Here is a 21,033-nt window from a genome sequence, read left to right on the forward strand (position 1 = left end):
ACTAAAAGAGTTTGAAAAAAAGTTTCTTGGAAACTTCCACAACGCATTCTTTAAAAGACTCTCCTGATCCTAGAAGCAAGCCAAAGGGAGCTTTAAAACACAAAAAAAGCATGAGAAACTGAAGAACATGTGGGCTCTTTTCCAGTAGTTGAAAACTGTTCTGGGTGATGGCTTCAGATTAAATAATGAGTTTCCGTATTTTGGCAAGGAAGTGAGTAATTCTGAAGTGAGACGCACTGGTTTTCATAAGAATGGTCAACTTGTGTTAATGGGAATGGCAGGACATGGGATGGCCAACCTACCTGTGCCAGGTGACAGCTTTCTTAGAGGGTCTACCTGAGGGACACAAGACCATCCCTAGACAACGAGAATGGAGCTGAAGACCCACCCCTCCTCCTGGCCCCTCCTGACCGCTCCACCCTGTGAAGGAAGCCTGGAGACCCGTCTAGAAGCACTTCTGCAGTCAGGCCCACAGCTGTGTGCGAGGAGCCTGGTGAGTCCAGCAGGGCAGCGCTCAGGCTGAAAGCACCCCGTTCTCCTCACGCCTTTCCCTGTGACAGCCTCCCAAGCTAGAACGTAAGCTCCACGAGGGTAGACGCCCTGCTGTCTTGCTCACTACTAGGTCCCCAGTAGCTGGCACAAGATCAGCACTCAAATTATTTGCTGAACAATACACTGATAAGTAGATGGTGGCCTGTTTAACCTCTGGCGGCCCAGACCTGGAGAGGCCACTGAAGGGTGGGCAGCGCAGGCAAGAAGAGAGAGCTTCCCGATGCCTTCCAAAGCCTGTACATACTTGGAGAGAGAAGGTCAATGTGTTCTGCCAAGGAAGTTGGGTAGGACGGCACTGCCCATTCTGAGGTAAGAACTACTGGCTATGCCGGGCAATATGGTGGGGGCAGCGAGGAAGGTGTATTGATCCCCTTAGACCCCCTCCCCCCCAGTCACAGCCCAAGGCCGACAAAGAGACGTCGGCGAGACAGGAGCACAGGTCCCCTAGCACAGTGCCACTCCTGCGCTGGTGGTCAAGAAACATTACTTCCTGTCAGATCACCAAGCCACGGCCCTCCTCTCATGGAGACGTCCTGCTCACACCACTGCGCCTTCTCCTGGGCTCCATCCTCCGCCTGTCTCTCTCAAACGGGGTTCAGCACCCTCAGACCCAAACTCCTGGAGCACCCAGGAGGCGTTCCCTGCCAGCTCCCCGAGGTTCCGGCCAGCCCCCCTACCATACCTGTCCCTCCAGGAGGCAGTCTTCACTCAGGGGCAGCCTGGGACGGGGGAGGAATACAGGGCCAGGGTCTAGTTCTAACGTTGAATTCAGCTCGAGACTAAGGGACCTAGTTCTCCACCAGGCTCCACTATGAACTTGCCGTGTGCCCTGAGGAAGTCGCTTCTCTCAGGCAGGGGCACCCCCCCAGTTCCTGCTCTGTCCTCAGAGGTTGTGCAGGTGACACCAGTGAGCGAGGCAGGCAGGGCGTGGCTCCTAACACACACCTATTTTGTTTGCAGAATAAATGTAGGAGTCGACTTCATCTCCACAAGGAAAGATGCTCACTGTCACTTATCTTAAAATATGAGGCACCGAGAAACAAAAAACAAACAGAACCATGAGGTGCCCTTTTGTTAGAGGTGCTGGTACAGAGAAAAAAAAAGAAATGCAGCAAGTGCAGTACTCACTGGTCATTGTCCCTTGGTCTTGAGACCCAGGAGGCTGTCAGGATTGGAGCTGACCGCAGTGAACTAGAAGTCATGGTGCGTCAAGCGGGGGCCGCCCTCACTTGGATGCAATACAGGTCAGGTGAGGATGGGGCCCAGACTTGTCAGACCTTCTGATTTCTAAGAAAAGCTGGAAAACTTGATTTTTGTATGAAGTCTCAGATTTTTACATTTGACTTGCTTTTAAAACAAATGATATGGGCCAAACCAACCTGTCTGAGCGCAAACACAGCCCTTGGTCTGCCAGACTGAACCATCTGGGTGAGCTGTAGCCCTCCTGCGCCCAGTGCAGCCACAGAGGAGAGGCAAGAGCAAGGGTTTTTTCCCCCTCGCACAATTCTTAGAGCAGGAACTACAGATGGAAGCCTAGGCAGCACCCACATGGGCCAGGACTACAGGATCAGCTGTACCAAGACCCTGGGTGGGGTGACCGGCTAGCACCAGGGGAAGCAGAGTCCCAGCAAAGCTCAGGGAAGGGCAAGCCCAGGCCTCTTCTTTCCAGTGGAGCCGAGAGAACTGGCTTCCAGAGAGGCAGGGGGCCAGGGAGCAGAAGTGTGTGGTGGCTGCTGGTTTTACTGGTTCTCTTTCCCTTGCTGGAAGGGAGACAAAATCCACGAGGGTGAAGGAATCACAGGAGAGATGCAGGCCATGCCCCAAGGAAGTTGCCTCCAGGGTCTCACTTCCCAGTGTGGAAGCCCGTTCTGGGCTGAATTGTGTCCCCCACCTCAAATTCGTATGTTGAAGTCCTGACCCCCAGCACCTCAGCACATGACCTTAGCCACGAAACACCAGTGAGTGCCAGCAAACCACCAGAAGCTGGGAGAGGCCTGGCACAGATCCTTCGCACAGCCCTCAGAGGAACCAGCCCTGATGACACCTTGATCTCGGACTTCTAGCCTCCAGGCTATGACACACACACTTCTGTTACCTAAGCCACCCAGTGTGTGGGACATTGTTACAACAGCACTAGCAAACACTAACACAAGGCCTAAACCAGTTTCCCTGGGAGCCAGACAGAGCCACAGCAGAAGGAATTCAACCAGGAGAGAGAAAAACAGAGGGAGGCACCCAGGGAGCTGTGGAGACCAGATTCTGCCTTCTACCCGACACTGAGGGCGTGCCAGAAACCAGGGTTTTGCAATCAATGCAGCCATCCTACCGGTCTGCAGTGGCAGCCCACACAGATAGCTCCTGAAGGGGGGCGGAGGGGCTTCAAGTACCCCCTTGCCTAGCCCACTTTTTCCTGTCCAGGAGGCAGGAGTTGCCTTGTTTCCTTTCTTCAGGGTCTGAGAAGTTTCCCCATGTGGATGTGCCATGTGTGGGAGGCAGGCTGAACTGGGGGGGGTCAGGAAAACTGCAGCCCTCTTTAGCCTCTTGGCCTACTTTGCATTCCAACCCACCCCACCCCCACCCCGTCCCCAAGCCTTGTGGCTCCTGGGACAGCCATGCCACCTCCCTGTGCCACCACCCCACATGTGCAGCTGGCATCTCATTGGTATCAACACAATTCTCCCTGAGAGACTGGCAGGAGGTATGGGGGAAACTGAGGCACAGGAGGACCAAGTCACTGATTCAAGAACTCTCAGAGGATTGCTGGGACCGCCAAACAGGAACCCACTTCCAGGGCTGTCCCCTCTAAGGCTCTTCCTGTGCCCTCCTCTGCGCCCTCTGGGAAGACTCAATAGGGTGGTCCCAAGCCCCTGGCATGGACTCTGCCTTTGCCCCCAGCCCTCCTCCAGTGCCCCAGACCCTGTGCCCCCACAGAGGGTTTGCTTGGAGGGTGCATGAGGGGGAGAGAAAAGAGAAGAACAACAGAAAGCCTGCACTCTGCATGGCAAACAAACAAGCTGACCACAGAGGCGGTGAAAGAAGGCAGTGTGCTGAGGGGCAGGGGCTGCAGGAGGCGGGGGAGCGGCATAAAGGAATGTTGTTCGGGAAAGCCGGGGCTGGGCACCGAGGGACGGACAGATGGCCTTTTATCCCTGGGTTTGGCCTGAAAACCCTTTTTCTGAAATGAGATGGTACTCCAGGCCCTGTGTCCAGCTGTCCCACCCCGTGTTGGCCCAGAAGAAGGTGGGGGCTCCCAGTGTCTCAGCACGCCTGGGTAGCACGGGCCCTGGGCAGGTAGGAAGGGGCAGGCCCGGGAGCAAGAGGATGGAGCCATAGCTTCACCAAGAATCTTCCTTGGGGAGAAGCCTCTGTGTTAAGCCCAGCCTGAGGCCCCCAGGGAGCAGTCTCCTCAGAGCTGGTTGTTTTCAGTAGCCAGAAACCTGGGGCTATACTTTTGGGCTGAAGGAACTGCTTGCTTTGATTTCTAATAAGCTACCCTCTGCCTGATGAGGTCCAAATCAGAAGCCAGGCCCAGCGAGGTCCCACGGCCTATCCTATTTTTAAAACATTTTAAATAAACCTTTTATGTGGAAAAACAAAAGCTAAATGAACAAAAAACCCAAAATCATATCTGTCAAGTGACAAGCCACAGAACCCCCAAAGCACATCCACTCCTCGCCCACCCACAGTTGTGGCAAGGCGATGAGCTCTGAGGCCACTATCCCAGTATTCACGGTAGGATGAAGAAAGGAAAAGAGAAAACGAGTAGGAAAGGTGTGCCCAAGGTGTGACCACCTCCCGCTCAGGAGATGCAGGGATCTAGACAAGACGGCCCCACCCTCCCGAGTCCTTGACATTGGTTCACCACGGACCTGGCATCGCTACTACTCATGAAATGAGTCCCCTTGGATGACATCATCAGCAACCCTGTCACCAGAAGCAGAAGCCAGCAGAGATGGGCAATCCAGGACATCAGCAAAGGGGGCCGGTGGATTGAAAATATTAATTACCGCTCAAAACTTGCCAGGCTGTTAAATTGATTGTCTACCAGATCCTGCCATGGGCTGTCTGCAGCCACACAGATCCTTTCCTCTCTAGCCTCTAACCTCACATGAGGGCACCATTTCCAGGAAGCCACCAAGAAGCAAGGGGACATGTGCTTTTTTCCCAATGAAAGGTTTGACTCTGGGATTTGGAGCAGCCCAAGGGGACAAGCCGAACTGGGAGCTTGGGGTTGGGAGCATGAGCTGGGCTCGGCCTGGTGGGTAAGGGCTGCTGTTGGAGGCTCCCCTCCTCAGCCCTGCTTACAAACTCCTGCCTGGCACTGCAGCGGTAGGGGGAGTGGGACTGCAGTCTCACTCTGATGGCAGCACCCACAGCCTGTAGGGTTATCCTTTTGCAGATGTGATGGGACATTTCTAGACTGTAGTCTCTCAGGACTTAGACCTCAAGGCACTACAGGCAGGCCTATGGGATGTGCTATCCACAGGAAAACACACGTAAGCCATCGGAAATATATTATCTCCTCACTCACCTAACTTGCAGAATAAAACACATTTCATTATCTATCATATTGATTTACAAATGATTTCATCAATCACGTTTCCAGAAACAATGTTCCTAAAGCTTCCTCCTATACTCCAATAATTTAAGAAGAAAAATAATTGTTGTCCTCATCATTATTTATAAAATGGCAAATGATTGTATTGCCAAAAATAGAAGTCACTGAATTATTTTGTAAACAAAACAACAACAACAAACAGCCGCCTTACACCTACTAACTTTTTTTTACTGATTCAATCAATTCCTTCTCCCCCTGCCCAAACATGGAATCTTCTTCCATTTCTTTTTTAAATTTTTTTATTGCGGAATACTGGGGAACAGTGTGTTTTCCCAGGACCCATCAGCTCCAAGTCAAGTCGTTTTCAATCTAGTTGTGGAGGGCGCAGCTCACTGGCCCATGTGGGAATCGAATCGGCGATGTTGGTGTTACGAGCACTGCACTCTAACCAACTGAGCCAACCAGCTGCCTCTTCTACTTCCATTTTTCATTGAGGATGTTTCTGTTCAGAGGGTGACTGGCTGGTCTCCAATAGTATGGTTAGCTCTAGGACACAGACTGTTGGACTCTAAGCCTGCGTCTTCTTTCCCACTCTCATTTAATCTGACAACTTCCAAATCCACTGCACATTTCTTAACCAAGTCTCTGCAGTGAGCCCTTAGAACTGGCATCTCCTTGTGAGCTATCGTCTATACTCCATGTTTTATGCTCCCTAAGCACCATGTTTATATTCGTCGCTATAATGGTGCTTCAGCCCCAGGGGATTATGTCCTCGAACAACCAAAGAGCCAGTTGTTCTTCCGGGTGGTCAGTACCTCTCTGACATGGCCACAGGTCAGAGCCATCAGTAGGGACACAATCTGGAGTGGTCAAGCAGAGAGGAAAAGAAGGAGCCCTTGTGAGTGGCGTGAAAGACAGGGAGACCAGCTTCCTTGGCCAGAGCCACCCAATTAGGACGCCATTATCCCAGAGAGAAACGCCTTGTGACTCTGGGCCACAGCTCTAGACCATCCCTGTCTGACAGAACTTTCTACATAATCGACATGGTCTTACCTGTGTTGCCCAAACTAGTAGCCACTAGCCACGTGTATCTACTGAGCACTTGAAGTGTGGCTAGAGTGACTGAGGAACTGAATTTTTGTTTCATTTCATTTTAATTAATTTAAATTTAAATCACCACATGTGGCTAGTGGCTGCCATATTGGACAGCACAGCTCTGGACTCATATACTCAAATACTATTTGAAATCTCTACCCGAGTGTTTCCTTGGCATATCAAACTTCATGTGGCCCCAGTGACTATGCCCCATCCCAAACCTGGACTCCCAACCCAGTATTCATCATTTCCATAAACCAAACTACCCTGTTGCTCAGGTCAAAACCTTGGCATCATATTCATCTCTTTCCCTTATTCCCAACATCGAATCCATCAGCAAGTTCTAGTGGCCCCACTTCCAAGACATTTCCAATTTCTTTCCATTTCGTTTCATCCCTATGGCCACCCAGTCCAGGCCACCTCCAACCTGGACAATAGCAAGGGCCTCTTAGCTCTTTTCCTGCCTCCACTCTTGACCCCCTTCAATGTACCCTCCACATGGCAGCCAGAACACCCTAAGATATAGACCAACTTTGTCAGTTTTCCACTTAACATCCTCCAGCCCATTGTTCTCAGAATAAAATCGAAGCGCCCTACGATGACCCATGGGCTCTAGTGAGGCAGGGCTTCTGCTTACCTCCCCATGCTCTCCCTCACCCACATTTCTCCAGCGACACCAGAGTTTCCTTTGGGATTCCTGATGTCACCAAGTCCTGTCATAACCCAGGGCTTTTGCACTTGCTGTTCTATCTGAAAATTATTTTTTACCCAGTTTTTCTTATGACAACTCCTTTTCATCTATCAGATGTCAGCTCCTCAGAGAAGCCTTCTCTGACCGCCCCCATCAGAAGGCTGCAGGTGCCACTCTGTCACAGCCTCCTGTTCTAAAATATATTATCTATTATCTATTCTGTTATATGTGATATATACATATATATATATGTATATATGACATGGACTATATATGTGTGTGTACACACACACACACACACACACACACACACTATATATATAGTCTGTTGTAGCTCTTGCCACCATCTGTAGTTGTCCTGTCTCCCTCCCCCCACTGGCAGGTACACCCCATGAGGGCAGCGACCAGTTGTATTTTTCTCCCCAGCACCAAGAGCAGTCTGGGCATGAGGAGACGTGTACTCTGTTTGTGGCTGAATAGAGGAAGGAATGGTGGGGAGAAGGTGGCAGCCCTGGAACCACTTGGGGTCTGTCAGCCTCATCTTTAGAGACTATCTGTCCCTGCCAGGTGAGTGCTCCCCTGCACTGCACACTGCACTTGTCCAGGTAAAGACGGAAGGAGGGCAGCAGGTCAGTGCAGACCCCATCTACCCCGGCTGGTGGAAGGGCCAGCTCGGAGAGACCAGAATGTCACCTCTCCAGCTCCTCCAGAGGGGGAGTGGCCTTGCTCACGAGGGTCTGAGCACATAGCAACCCAGGTTCTGAAAACATCCATCCCTCACCACCTAACAGGAATCAACCTTTCCTTAGCAGAAGCTGGGGCTGAAAGGGCTTGTAATTATCCTGTTTCTGTTTCAGCTAATGTTCTGTTTTACACACCTCACATAATCTCATTGTAGCCACACAAAATCCTGCAGGGAATAAGGACACCAAAGCTGGGAGAAGTCAAATGACTTCTGTGTGCAACATCACACAGCCAATGAGAGGTGGAACTAGACTCAGAACACAGGTCTTGGGCTACAGGTACCAAGCTCCTTCTCTGTCCTGGGGAGCAACAGGGGGGCTACCTGGCCAACGCCCACTGCACACCTGCTCTGCACCAAGCCCCACACTGAGAGTTTGGGGACGCTTATGTTTAGTCATCCCAAGATATCTGCCCACTGAGCCATTTTCAGTACCTCCAGTTTTCCCATCTCCATTTCCCTCTGCCCTTAGCAGGTTGTAAGCTTTATGGTACTGCTGAGTCACACAGAGTGCTTGTTATGAATACAGATTTCTGGGGTCTTGCCTCCAAAGATTCTGATTTTACTGGTTTGGGGAGTGGCCCAAGAATCTATACATATATAATATTATATGTATACATCCTTATTCTAATTAATTCTTTAATTTAGTTATGTAAGTTTTTTTTTCAAGTGAAACATCAAACTTTTCCCATGTCTTCAAATGCTGGAATCACTGTCACATTCCATAAATCTAGTGGGACAACCAATTGGTCATTTGGAAAAATATAAACCTAAAATATTTTACGGGAGTCATTTTTCCGAAATATAGCACAGTTCTCTAGTGCTCCTTTGTGAAGACGGAGGCAGAGATTGAAGTGCTGTATCTATAAGCCAAGGATTCCTAGTCCCACTGGTAGCTAGAAAAGAGGCATGGAACACTGTCCCTCAGAGCCTCCAGGAGGAACCAGCCCTGCTGACACCTTCTAGCCTCCAGAACTATGAGAGAATAGATGTATGCTGTTTTAATTCACATGCTCTTACTTTATTTTATTTTCCCACTCATCCTTTAAGAACATACTGTGAGTGAGGTCCACAATGCAACGACTTAGTATTCTCTGCAACACTTTATTGTGAAAGAATTTAAACATACCGTCCAGCTGAAAGACCCTCACTGTGAATACCGGTATCCCCACTACCTACTGCCTAACATTCACGTCCCACTATTTCTTTTTAAAAGCAATTTTTAAAGACTTGTGTATACAAACATCTAACTCTTGCAATCATGAGGTCTTATCCTTAGAAGTGATTAAATAGGCATTAAATTTGTTTGCTCTCCTTTAAAAATTGGGTATAATTCTTATAGTAAAAACAAAATTACCAGTCTTAACTGTATAGTTTGATGAGTTTTGACAATTGTATGCCTCTTTGTAGCCAGTGCCCAAATCAAGATGTAGAACATTTTCACCATCCCAGCAAGTCCCTGGAATCTATTTTTAGTAAGTTCCTTATTTGATTTTGATGAAAGGAAGGTGAGGGATAAGTATGCAGTTGCCTTGGCCAGAGGGACAAGAAGTGTGAGATTTACAAGGCTTTGCAAGCAAGGGACCAGTTTCCCTGTTAGCAAACACGGCTGCGTCCCTGCTCTCCTAGACTCTGGCTGTTCACACACACACAGCGAATTTGCAGGCCCCTCCTCCAACCACCGGCTGTGGATACAGTGCAAGAAAAGTACACAGGACCCACCCCCAAGCCGAGTTCTAGCCGCAAGGCGGCTTCCAGATGCTCCCTCCTTAGTCTACTCCACCCCAGCATTCCCCATTGAAATTGCTGCCATTCCATGACCGCTTGGACACCCACTGTGGACCCTTCCATGGGCTTGCCGACTGGGGCCTGTTGCCTGCGTGGGCTTCCCTGAGCCCTTTCCTCCTTGCTCCAGCCACACGACTCCAGGGTCAGGGCATGCCAGGCAGCCCCAGCCCCTGAAAGTCAGATTCACTGTTTCCCTAAGTCCAGCAACATGGCCCAAAAATGACACTCAGCTCCTGGCCTGCCCTTTGCTTTCTCTAGTAGAGCAGGCTGGAGCAGAATCCTGGCTGGGATGGAACAGAAAGAGAAGAAAAACCTAATGGTTAAAACCTAATTTAAAAAAAAAAAAAAAGAGTGATTTCATTGGTATAGAATAGAGTCCAAAAACAGACCAAAATATATCAGGGGATGATGTGTAATAAGGTGTTTTTTAAATCAGTGGGAAAAATGGATTATTCCATAAATCAACTGGGATAACCAGTTGGTCATTTGGAAAACTATAAACCTATAACAATCTCTATTTTGTTACTTATACCGAAAAAAATCCCAGGTAGGTAAAACATTTCAGCAAAAGCAAACAACAAAACATTAAGCATAAATTATTAGCAGGATATTAAAATACTTTTGTGTTTATATATAAATCTTAAAGTATATGTGGTCTTTCTAAGAATAATAAATTATGATATCTTTTTCTACATGGAAAATTTAAAAGTTTAAATGGAGAAAACAACATTAAAGAAGTCAAAAGACACATGAAAACTGGACGACAAATAGTAACACATATGATGAAAAAGAGGATATAAAAAATCCTTTATGTATAAAGAGTGATTATAAATCAGTAAGATAAAGGTCCCCCATGGTTTACTCTCCTGCCTAAGATTCATCCCTAAAAGGTGTGCAGTGAAAATACCGGGCACCTGGAGACTTGCATTCCAGGATCTCTCAGAGCTACAGACTTCTCATCTGTGAAATGGGAGAACTGACATCTCCCCCATCTACTTTAAGAGTTCAAATAGAAATCTATGGAAAAATACTTTGAAAAATATAAAGTGCTATACAAACGTAGGTGTGTTACTATTAGTTCTACCAGGATCATTGTTATCCAGTGTTCTTAGATCTGAGTCCCTGAAAATTCAAGTTGCAAAGGACAACCAAAATCCCCTTAACATGCAACTATTCATGAGTTGGCTGATCACTTATAAATTTCGTTCCTGCTCAAACATTGACCCCAAATCCCCCCAGTCCACCAATGCGAAGTGATTGGTTGGGGCTACTACCATCTGATAATAACCAATGTAACAAAATGCAAACCGATTACAAAGCTAAATTGAAAATAAATGCAAAAATACAGAAAATTTCATGACATCAATGAAAGTGACAGAAAATTGTTTTGTTCACAACTCCATTGCCAAATACGGATCTGGCAAAGTTAGGCTATTTAACACCGAAACACAGGCAATCAACAAAGGACACACCCTTCAAAAGAGAATGACCTGTTTATCAAAGGATCAAGAGAAATTCTTAGCCCTTACATACACACTCTTGCTAAAATGACCCTCTTTATGAATAAACTGAAGATTGCCAGATGGGAGGGAGGTTGGAGAGCTGGTTGTAAAAGGTGAAGGGATTAAGAAATACAAAATTGTCAGTTACAAAATAGTCATAGGGATGTAAAATACAGCATAGGGAATATAGTCAATAATATTGTAATAACTAGATAAGAGTGTCAGGTAGGTCCTAGACTTACCAGGGGGGTCACTTTGTTAAGTTATATAGATGTCTAACCACTATGCTATGTACATGACTAATATAATATTGAATGTCAACTATAATTGAAAAAAAATGACTCCTTTTATGATCATGCTATGAACAGCCAATGCGAAGTTTAGAATTTCACATTGTGCTTTCATACAGTTTTATCAGAAAAACCACACATGCACAAAAAACAACATTACTTAATTCATTATTTGCTCAATCTACGAATTGGTATGCAATTGCAGTCTGAACTTTGCTGTCAGGGTTAAAATAAACTAAAAAAAATACATTTTCATTTCGTTTTTAAAGATAATTTCCTTTTCCCAACCCCTCGCCTTGCCCCATTTTCTATGAAATTTTCGTCTTCATTTAAAGTAGATTTACTTTAAGTGACTTTTAGTGTAGTAGTCAAGGACTTGCCTACATAGATTCAAGGAACAACTGAATGTTTTATGGCACTCTGTCTCCAACCTGCATAAGCCACCGTGTTTCCCCCAAAATAAGACCAAGCCGTACAATCAGCTGTGATGCGTCTTTTGGAGCAAAAATTAATATAAGACCCAGTCTTATTTTACTATAAGACCTGGTATAATATAATATCGGGTCTTATATTAATTTTTGCTCCAAAAGACGCATTACAACTGATTGTCTGGCTAGGTCTTATTTTCAGGGAAATAAGGCATTACACTTGGCAGTCCAAAGGGACAAGAGCGTGGGACAAGAGAAAGCAACCACTATATTGGGTTGGTTTGGTCTTTACCCTGGTTTGGGGCACATACAGGATCATGGAAGCTGTATTTAGTCAGCCCAATGTAGGTGTTCCTTATTCCTCCATGGCAGCCAGTCTCAAAGTGTAGACCTTGAAATGTCTTAAAAATGTGAGGTCTTCCTTTGATCTGCATGGATAAATGATTCCCATTTCATAGACTTTCATTATGACATAAGACTAGGGACTATTTATTAGCAACTAAATGAGTTATTATGGACTATTAACATTTGGAATTTATAAAACTAAAACTAGCCATTAGTAGAGACCCCCATTTTCCAGTGGGAGATCTGAATATCATGAAATGCTAAGCAATGTTGAAAATGTTCTACTGGGCACAGAAGAGTGTAGAGAACTAGAACTCTACTCCTTTTCAATTCTATTCTTTTTAAAGGAGAAATTATCACTAATTCATTAGGTAATCATCAACCAAGTTCACCCTCTAAGTGTACAGTCACACGGACTTGCATCAATGGAATTTCCAAATCCTCCCAAATTCGTTGATCTGGTGCCCCTATTTAAATACCTTGTAATATACTATCAAGGTAAGAAAACAAAGTATTTGGATAAGTATGTTTTGGGGCAATGCTTCAGAGCTAAAAATCCTGAGTATGAAGTTTATATTTCTCAATGATAAAATTTTTGAGAGTTGCTAGCATCAAATTTGTTTGTCTCCAATTTTATTTTCATGGCTGGGCTATTTTTTCCAGACTTAGTACTGTGTTTCCAGACTATGGTACTGCTGTACCATAACCAAGTTCTCTTTAGAAAGGTTCCCAGGCATAATGGGGTGCAGGAAACACGGGCAGGGAGAGACCCGCTCAGCTGACTGCTACAATAATGAACATAACGGGGCTCTGGCCAAAGTAGGCTAGAAGTGGGGAGATGACCTGGAAGGAAGACTAAGGAGGCTCACAGGATCCGCACGTGGTCTGCTTTTATTTTCTCATTTCCCCGCTTCTACAGCCTATGAATTCTCTAGGACAGCGCAGGCAATGGAGACAGTTGCAGTTAAGAGTAAGAACACAGATAATCACCCAGACAGAGTACTGAGTGAAAGAAGTTGTACAGCAGAGTACATTCTACATGAGTCCATTTAAGCTTTGTGCACTTTTCTGGGAAATGAAGAGCAAGACAAACTAGCGAGGGAGACTGAGAAGTAATGACCAGTGGGTCTAAGTGGTGAGGTAGATGGAATGTTGTAGCCCCTTCCAAAGTCTATGTCCCAGTACTTGGAACCTGTGAACGTGGCATCTTACTTGGCAAAAGAGACTTTGCAGATGGCATTAAGGACCGTGAGATGGGGAGATGACCCTGGATTATCTGGGAGGGCTCAGTGTACTCACATCGGTCCTTAAAAGTGAAAGATGGAGGCAGGACTGTCAGAGAAGGAGAAGTGACGTGAGAGCAGAGGTCCAAGTGATGCAATTGCTGGCGGGGGCCATAAACCAAGGAATCCAGGCAGCTCTCACAGCAGGAAAAGGCAAGAACACAGCTTCTCTCCTACAGCCTCCAGAAGGAAGGCTGCCCTGCCCACTCACCTGCGACTTCTGATTTCCAGAACTGTCAGAGAATACGTTTGTGTTGCTTATAGTCATTGAGTTTTGTGGTAATTGGTTCCAGCAGCGATAGCAAACTAGCGCAGGTGGAAAACCAAAAGGGTGCAGTATATTCTTCACTTGGGTAGCCAAAGTGTGTCAAAGATCGGGGGGTGATCTCTGTGTCAAGAGTTGCTTCCAGGCCAGGTGAGATAAGGTGAGAGCTGACCACCGGGTTTAGTGAGGGGAAGGTCCCGATGACCCTGGCTAGGGCAGTTTTGGTGCCATGGTGGGTTTCAGAGAGAACGGGGTGCTTATTACCTGTCTGTCTAAACGAATGAAGAGAAGATATGGACCAACAATGAATGTGTGTCATAAGAAAAAGAAAGACAGAGAGAAAGGGAAGATGATGGATGCCGCTCAGGATCACCTTGGGTTCTTTCCTGGGAATGCTCCCCAAGATGACGACTCTCAGGTATTTCTGGGATGCCTGTTGGTTTCTTTTTATTTCCCCCAGAGAGTCCAAATTTCTGATCTTTCCCCCATCTTGGGTCTAAAGCCCCTTTATTCACTGAATTCTGGGGTGACACCAAGGAGCACGCCTGGAGCCTGTGTTTACCTCAATGTCACATGGAACCACAGTGACCTGGGTTCCTGCACACTTTACCAGCTGGCCCTAGGTAATACTTGCCTGGCACCACAGCAGGCCAGAGCTTGGAAGTCCCTGACAGGTAGCAAAGGATGGTGGCAGGCTCAACTGGGACGCCCTCTTGTAGACAAAACAGATCTCAACCCCCTTCAGTTAGCAGATTTCTCACGTCCACTGTGCTCTGCAGGTGGGGGCAGTTTAGCAAGTTCCCCAAGCATCATTTATTTATTTTTTTTAATCTGAATTCTCAGCTCAGACCAGCTTTCCAAGTTGGGTTGTGCTCAAGGTGTTCTGGAGCCTGGGGTGGGGTGGGAACCCTGAGCCTTACTGCACTTAACTCTCCTTCCTACTGTCCAACCCCATTTAATTACTCAAGCCCTGAAGCTCTGAGTGGCCAGACCCCAAAGCCTGGCAGAGCCGCATGTGGCAGGATCTGTGGATTTCTCAGCTACTCAGAAGTGGATGTACCCTGTGGGATTAGGACATGGCACCCAGAGACATTCAGACACTAGGGTGACCCCAACAGCAGTGGCTGGGGAGTTGAGACTTGCCTTCCTCTAGCATGTATCAAACAGAGGGCTTTTATCCAGGGGTGTGGCCAGATGTTTGCCTACAGGAGGATCTCTAGAGATTCGGATGTATGAGCCTCCTTTTCACAAGTATTGTACTCTTGGCAACAGGTTTGGGGTGAGGGAAGGACTGTGATGAAAACTGTAGCTCTCTCACCAGAAAAATGCACAACCATGCCTTTTTTACACACAATTTCATTTCTTTCATCAATTCCAGAAAATGATCCACAGAATAGCAGGGTTAAGAAGCTCTGCTCCATATGTTTTCCAAAGTGTGATATATGCTTCACTAGTGGTGCCCAAGATGACTTTAGGGGGCTTGAGGATGAGCATTTCTTATTTTAATAAGTCTATATTTACTTCAAAGTGCATGTAAAACCTGTGGTTTCATTGGTATTATTGCCTAGAGTGACTAAATGATAGAAGGTGAGTCTAGTTAAAGATAAATATTAAATAGTTGAAGGGGTATGCTGATTTGGAAAAAAACTGGGGCAGTAATTCACGGGTGACCCAGGTCTGGGAAACAAGGTACCTATGGCGTTGGGAGGAGGTCTGGACCCAAAGTTCTTCTCTTTCCTGTTACTTTTTAATTATTTTTTCATAAGTGCTGGTTGCAGGTCAATAAACGGACTTCATGACGCACTATGTGAGTTGCAGTTGGAAGAACATTGTTCTTCTCTGAGCTTGGAGTGAGGAGCTTGACCCTACGGGCCCCTGTGGGCCAGGGTGAGAAGAGGGCCTGGCTTCCCTGCTCAGCCGCTGTTCTCTCACTTGCTCAAGGTGGGCAGCTCGGCTTCCTCAAGTCCAAGACCACAGCCACAGCAGACCTTGTCTCATCCTCACAGTATGTTGGCTCAAACGAGTTTTACTTGTTTTGTGTGCGTGCCTTCGTGTGAGTGTGAATGTGTAAGTGTGTACACAGAGGGGTGTGGCAAAGTGGGGAACAGGGGAAACCAAAGGGGCCAGGCCTTCTCCCAGGAAATTTCACAGTAGAACTCCAAGACCCTCCCCTCCAAAGACCCCCAAGGAGGACCACCATTCAGAAATGAGCCCCAAACAACAGAGCGGGTTTATGGCACTCCCCTTCCCCATCAACACCCCTCCTGGCCCTCACATTACAGGAGCCAGGCTGTAACCTCCACAGATGTCAGCCTTCTTGGTCCAGCAGGTAGAGACAGCAGCATGGAGGTTGCTAGAAGGGCTTAGCTAGAGAGAACAGAAATGTGTCCACTCAGGCCTTAAGAAGAGGGTTTCTCGCTGAAAGGATACCCCATTTCTACTCTACTTTCTACTCTAATTGCCTCTCTTTCCCAAATTAAAGACAACCCTACACTAGTTTCTAGAATAGACCCCTATGGACAGAAGCTGGCAAGCAATTAGATTATTGGGCGAGTATGGCCATTGGTAAAGTTTGGGCCACAGGTTTGTAAGTGTTATTAGTTGTTAGTTCTTTTTTTTTCCTCCCACATCCTCAGGTTGGGATCCAGATATAAGGATGACTACAACATGGCCACACAGAGATTCTTGGGTAACAGGTGAGTATTCTCTAAACGCAATCCCTGAGGGTTGCAAAGCAAAGCAAAATCAAACCCTAGTGCTTGCTGATCAGCAGAGCTGGGAGGTGGAGCCATCTAGGGCAGCTGGCCAGGAGTGGTACTCACGATGGCACTGGGAGAAGCCATACCCTAAGGCTTCTGTTTACAGAACACAGTTACAACGTAGGATGGCTCCCTGAGCCATCACAAGCCTGGAAGTCTCTAGTGTTTTGGGCCCAACTTCTCATTTCCTGCACTCAGTTTTAGTTGTATCTGCTGCTAAACCTTCTGCCCCTTCACTATGACCTGACATCAAACATCAACTTCCAAGATTAAATTAGGCTCTCACTACAGAATGCTGATTCCTGGCATTTTACCTCTGTAGATTTTACCTATAAAATCTCCCAAATTCAACCACCCTATCCCCTCAGTCACTGTTACCTCTCTCCTGGGTTATGCAATAGCCTCCTGCCTGGTCTCCTCACATTCACTTGGGCTCCCCCCATTCCTCTCTGCACTGCAGAGGTGCTCTTCCGAGGATGCAAATCTGACCACACCCCACCCATGCTTGAACCCCTTCCCTGACTTCCCATTGTTCTTAGAATCAAGTCCCAAATCCTGACCAACGCCTAGGAGGCCCGGAGGCCCTGCATGACGTGGCCCCAGGTGATCTCTGGCCTCCTCCCACATCCCTCTCCTTGCCCACCAGCCTCTGGTCACATTGTTTTTATTTCTGTCCCTTGACTTCGCCAAGCCCTTACCCTTCGGAGCCTTCACACATGCTTTCACCACCACTTCACCTAGCTAAGTCCTATCCATCAAATAGCTCTCAGTGTAAATGTCATTTTCTCAAGAAAGCTCTCTCCTCCAGATCCATACTCTGACAGCACCAGGTAATTAAATTACTGTGAAATTAGTACATTCCCTCCCTCTCCTTAGCCTGTTAGCACCATGAAGACCCGGTATTGGTTTTATCCATTGGTGCCTCTCCAGTGCCTAGCTCAGTGCTGCCAACCATTAAGGGACCGAGTGAGTGAAGAAATGATTGATGAATTAGGCAGCATAGCCCAGTGAGGAGCCACCTGAAACAGTGAGAGGCAAGTCCTTTCATCCAAAGATCTAAAAGCACTTGCTACGGCCATCTTGAAAGCAAGAGCTGGAAGGAGGGAACCACTGTTGGTTTATGTCCAGCATGATGGCCCCACTGTCACCAGTCCTACAGCCAGGATCGTGAAGGCCCAAGGAGTCCGTCTGACCAAGGAGCCCTGTAGACAGGGGCTATCTCCCACGCCCAAGGATCCTTGGGATGGACACAGGAGTCAGATACACTTGGCTTTTCCACTAACTAGCTATTTGACCTTGGACAAATTACAGAGCCACCTGAAGCCTGTTTCCACTTCCTAAAATGGGGATAACAAAACCTACCCCAGATTCAATTAGAGGCTTAAATACCATAATGAGCCTGTACTGCACAGCAGCATACAGCTCAAAGTGCTAATCCCTTCTCCCCAGCCAAATTGGCTTGGCCCTGTCATTTTACCCTTTCGGACACCCAAACCAGCAGGCAAGACAAGGAATGAAGGTCTGAGGAGGACAAAGTCCACCCAAGACACTGCCCTGACCTCTCTGCCCACCCGGAAGAGCCCTAGAGCGAGAGCAGGGAGGCACCAGGAAACCCAGGCAAGCTGGAAAGGCTGAGTGATCTGTGTCTTTTGGGAGGAATAGGGTGAGACCGGGAGGAGAGAACCGGTGAGCATGGAAGCTATCATTCAAACGGAAATAAAGAGCAGTTGCAAAGAAGGAGAGACTAATAAGGGAACAGTAAGGAAAGACTGGGCCTATGAAGGGCTGGGAAAAGGTGATCCAAGTTGTCAGATGGCAGAGGCTGTAGAAGGAACAAGTAGGAAGGAGGAGGGTGACTGGGGAGGGGGGAGAAGTAACAGACCGAAGAGGGTCAGGGGAAAGGCTAGAGAGGAAGGGCAAGCTCCTGGTGAGGAGGGCGTGGGGGCGGGGGGGGGGGGGCAGTGACCTGTTTGCTGGCGAAAAGAGAAGGGAAACAGAGGTGAGGGCGGAGGCTGTCACCTTGGGTCCTCCTAGAGGGCAGGTGAAGGGGGCTTGTAGGGAGTGGAGAGTTGGGGGAGGGAGTGAGGAGAGTGTGTTTGTGCGGGGGGGGGGTGACCCGGGGCCCGGCTGTACCTGAGGGTCTCCTTGCAGCTCGCCCACGTAATACTGCTCAAGCCAGAGACGCGCGTTGGCCGAGTGCCGGTGCGGCGGCCCGTCCAGGTCGGCGCTAACATCTTGGCCAGCCCGTGCCCGCAGCAGCTGCTCGCCCCCCGGGTGCTGCCGCAAGAAGCCGGTGAGGTCGTAGAGGCGGGCCCCGCAGCGGACCCAGCAGAAGCCGGCAGCAAGACGTTGCTGGACCTCGGCGAGTGAGAAGGAGGTGTCCGGGGGCGGAGCGGGGGCCATGGCAGAAGACCGGAGCTCGCAACTCGAAGCGCGACGTCTGCTCCGCAACCGCCCAGCGCGCCTCTAACATCCCCTGAGCCGCGGCTGCCTAGACCGGCGGGCCGCCACCGCACCTGCTCATTTGCATGCCGCGTTCCCATTGGTCGCTGCCCGAACCCCGAGGGGCATCCTTTTTCACTGGCAAACAGGAAGCGTGGCAGACCCGAGAGGGGCGGGCCAGGCGCTGCGGGCCGCCCGCCAGGTGGCCCTGGGCAGGTAGAGGGTGCGCCCGCCAGGTGTGTCCCATCGCAGGCGGAGAGCCAAGGGGGGCCGCTGATGCAGAAGTAGCAAATCTTCCTGTCTCCGGTGGCTCTCTGGGAAGACATCCTCGGTGGCGTGATCGCCACTGGAATAACTCTTCTGATGCTGCTTTATGGGGGGAAAGTCGCAGTTTTCGATCCACAGACTCCAGAAAGGGGCAAAAACGGGGGAAGCAGGGCAAGGGCTAGAGTAAGGCGAGTTAGGCACTGGGCTCGGGCGCAAAATTTAAGAGGACCGACTCCAAACTCAGTAATCACAATATATAACATTTTAAAGTAATACTTAAAAAATCGTATCGTTGCACAACAATGTGAATGTACTTAATGCCACAGAACTGTAAAATTCATATTATGTATATTTATCACAATGAAAAAATATATATAATAATGAATTTCCTTTTTTAAAAAATCATAGTGCAAACGGCAGCCTGCAAGCCAGCCACCGGTTTCTGTAAATAAAGTTTCATTGGAACTAGGACTAGAGAGGTGAGTGAGGCAGGATGGTGAAAGTGAAGGATGGGATTTTTGTCTTTAATATTTAAAGTTTTAGTATTTTGTTCATCCTGGATTTTTGCATTAACTGTGAATTTTTAAAATACTGCATTAAAATATTATTTATCTTGATTACTGAGTTTTTTGGCGTGCTCTGAAGTTTTGCACCCAAAGCGACTGCAACACTTGCCTAACTCTGGTCTCACCCTGCAGGGAGGACCCTGAGGCAAGAACAGACAATCCTATTTCCTTTATTGAAGGGGAAATAGGGACCTAAAGGAATAAAGCCAAATGGTCATGATAGACGGAATGGAAGACTGAGCGTGCTAATGCAGTTTTGCTTAGAAGAGGGAAAAACTCCATACAACTTTACTTGCCCAGCCATTGGGGATCTCACTTGAACTCATGATTTGTACTCAAAGGATCCTGATACTGAAGCTGCCCCACCCAGCTGGCCTCAGTCTCTCTCAGAAAAAGGTAGTTTCAGGGTCACCCTTGTTTATGCTCTTCTGAGGATGGCATCTGTGCCTGGCCAGCACTATGGGGGTCCAGATGCCTCAGGAGCCACCCTAACAATAGACCTGCCCAAGGTCAGGAGAATGGTCTCTTCCTTCTCTCCCTTCCAAGCCCCTGCTGGCTCACCCTCAGGGAGGAGGCAAGAGTTCGGCTGAGTTTATGGGTCTCCCATGGAACTGCAGCCTAACAGGCCTGGAGGCCTTAGGTCACTAATGTTGCTTTTCTCAAGTGGCAAATACATAAAGAGTCACCCTTGTCCCACTTCCACACCTACTGTTTCAAATACAGTGCATGAACAAAATGCAAAAGCAGTCAAACGTACACTCGTAGGTGTCCTCATGTTCTTCGTGCTGACAATATCTGCAGGACACCCATTTGGATATCTCACCATTGCCTTAAACTCCTATTGTCTGGAGTGGAACAAACAATTTAGCCACCTATTCAGAATAACACATTTCTTGCTACAGTAATTCCACTTCTAGAAATTTGATCTTAAAGACATACTGTATAAAGAAGTATGCATAATGATATTAATTGCAACATTTTTTATAGACTAGAAATAACCCAAATATTCATCATTAGGGAGGACTGATTAAATAAATGGTGTATACAGATAGTTAAAAACTATGTATCTATCAGAAAGAATGCGATAGACTATGTGTATTGATAGGGAACAATCTCCAGGACATTGTAGGTGGAAAACAACAAGAACAATGTGTATGGTATGCGAACAATTATTTTGCTATTTTTAATTCTTTAGTATTTAAAAATATTTTTAATGCAACCGAAAGATTATATGTACATTTTAAAACAAAAGTAGTATAATTAACTCAATGAATTTGCCTCCCAACCCAAAAGATAGGACATTACCAAAAACTTGCACCCACTTCTATATTCCAAAGCTTCCATCTCCTTCCCCACTCCTTCCCAAAAGGTAATCACTGTCCTGACTTCTGGACTTATTCTTCCTTTGCTTTTATCTTTAATATATTTATCACATCTATGTGTATGCCTATATAATACAT

The 21,033-nt window shown here is 47.4% G+C and overlaps 1 protein-coding gene across 1 annotated transcript in view; it reads right to left on the reverse strand.

Annotated features, from left to right (window-relative positions):
* FA2H (fatty acid 2-hydroxylase) overlaps positions 1-18,809 on the reverse strand; it is a 46,417-nt gene extending 27,608 nt beyond the window's left edge. The window contains exon 1 of the mRNA XM_033128639.1: positions 18,432-18,809. Within this exon, the coding sequence (XP_032984530.1) occupies positions 18,432-18,701 (270 nt within the window). The 5' untranslated portion in view covers positions 18,702-18,809. The remainder of the gene's footprint in view (positions 1-18,431) is intronic.
* Positions 18,810-21,033: the final 2,224 nt, after the last annotated feature.

Source organism: Rhinolophus ferrumequinum, chromosome 15 (genome assembly GCF_004115265.2).
Source record: "Rhinolophus ferrumequinum isolate MPI-CBG mRhiFer1 chromosome 15, mRhiFer1_v1.p, whole genome shotgun sequence".
Lineage (NCBI taxonomy): Eukaryota > Metazoa > Chordata > Mammalia > Chiroptera > Rhinolophidae > Rhinolophus > Rhinolophus ferrumequinum.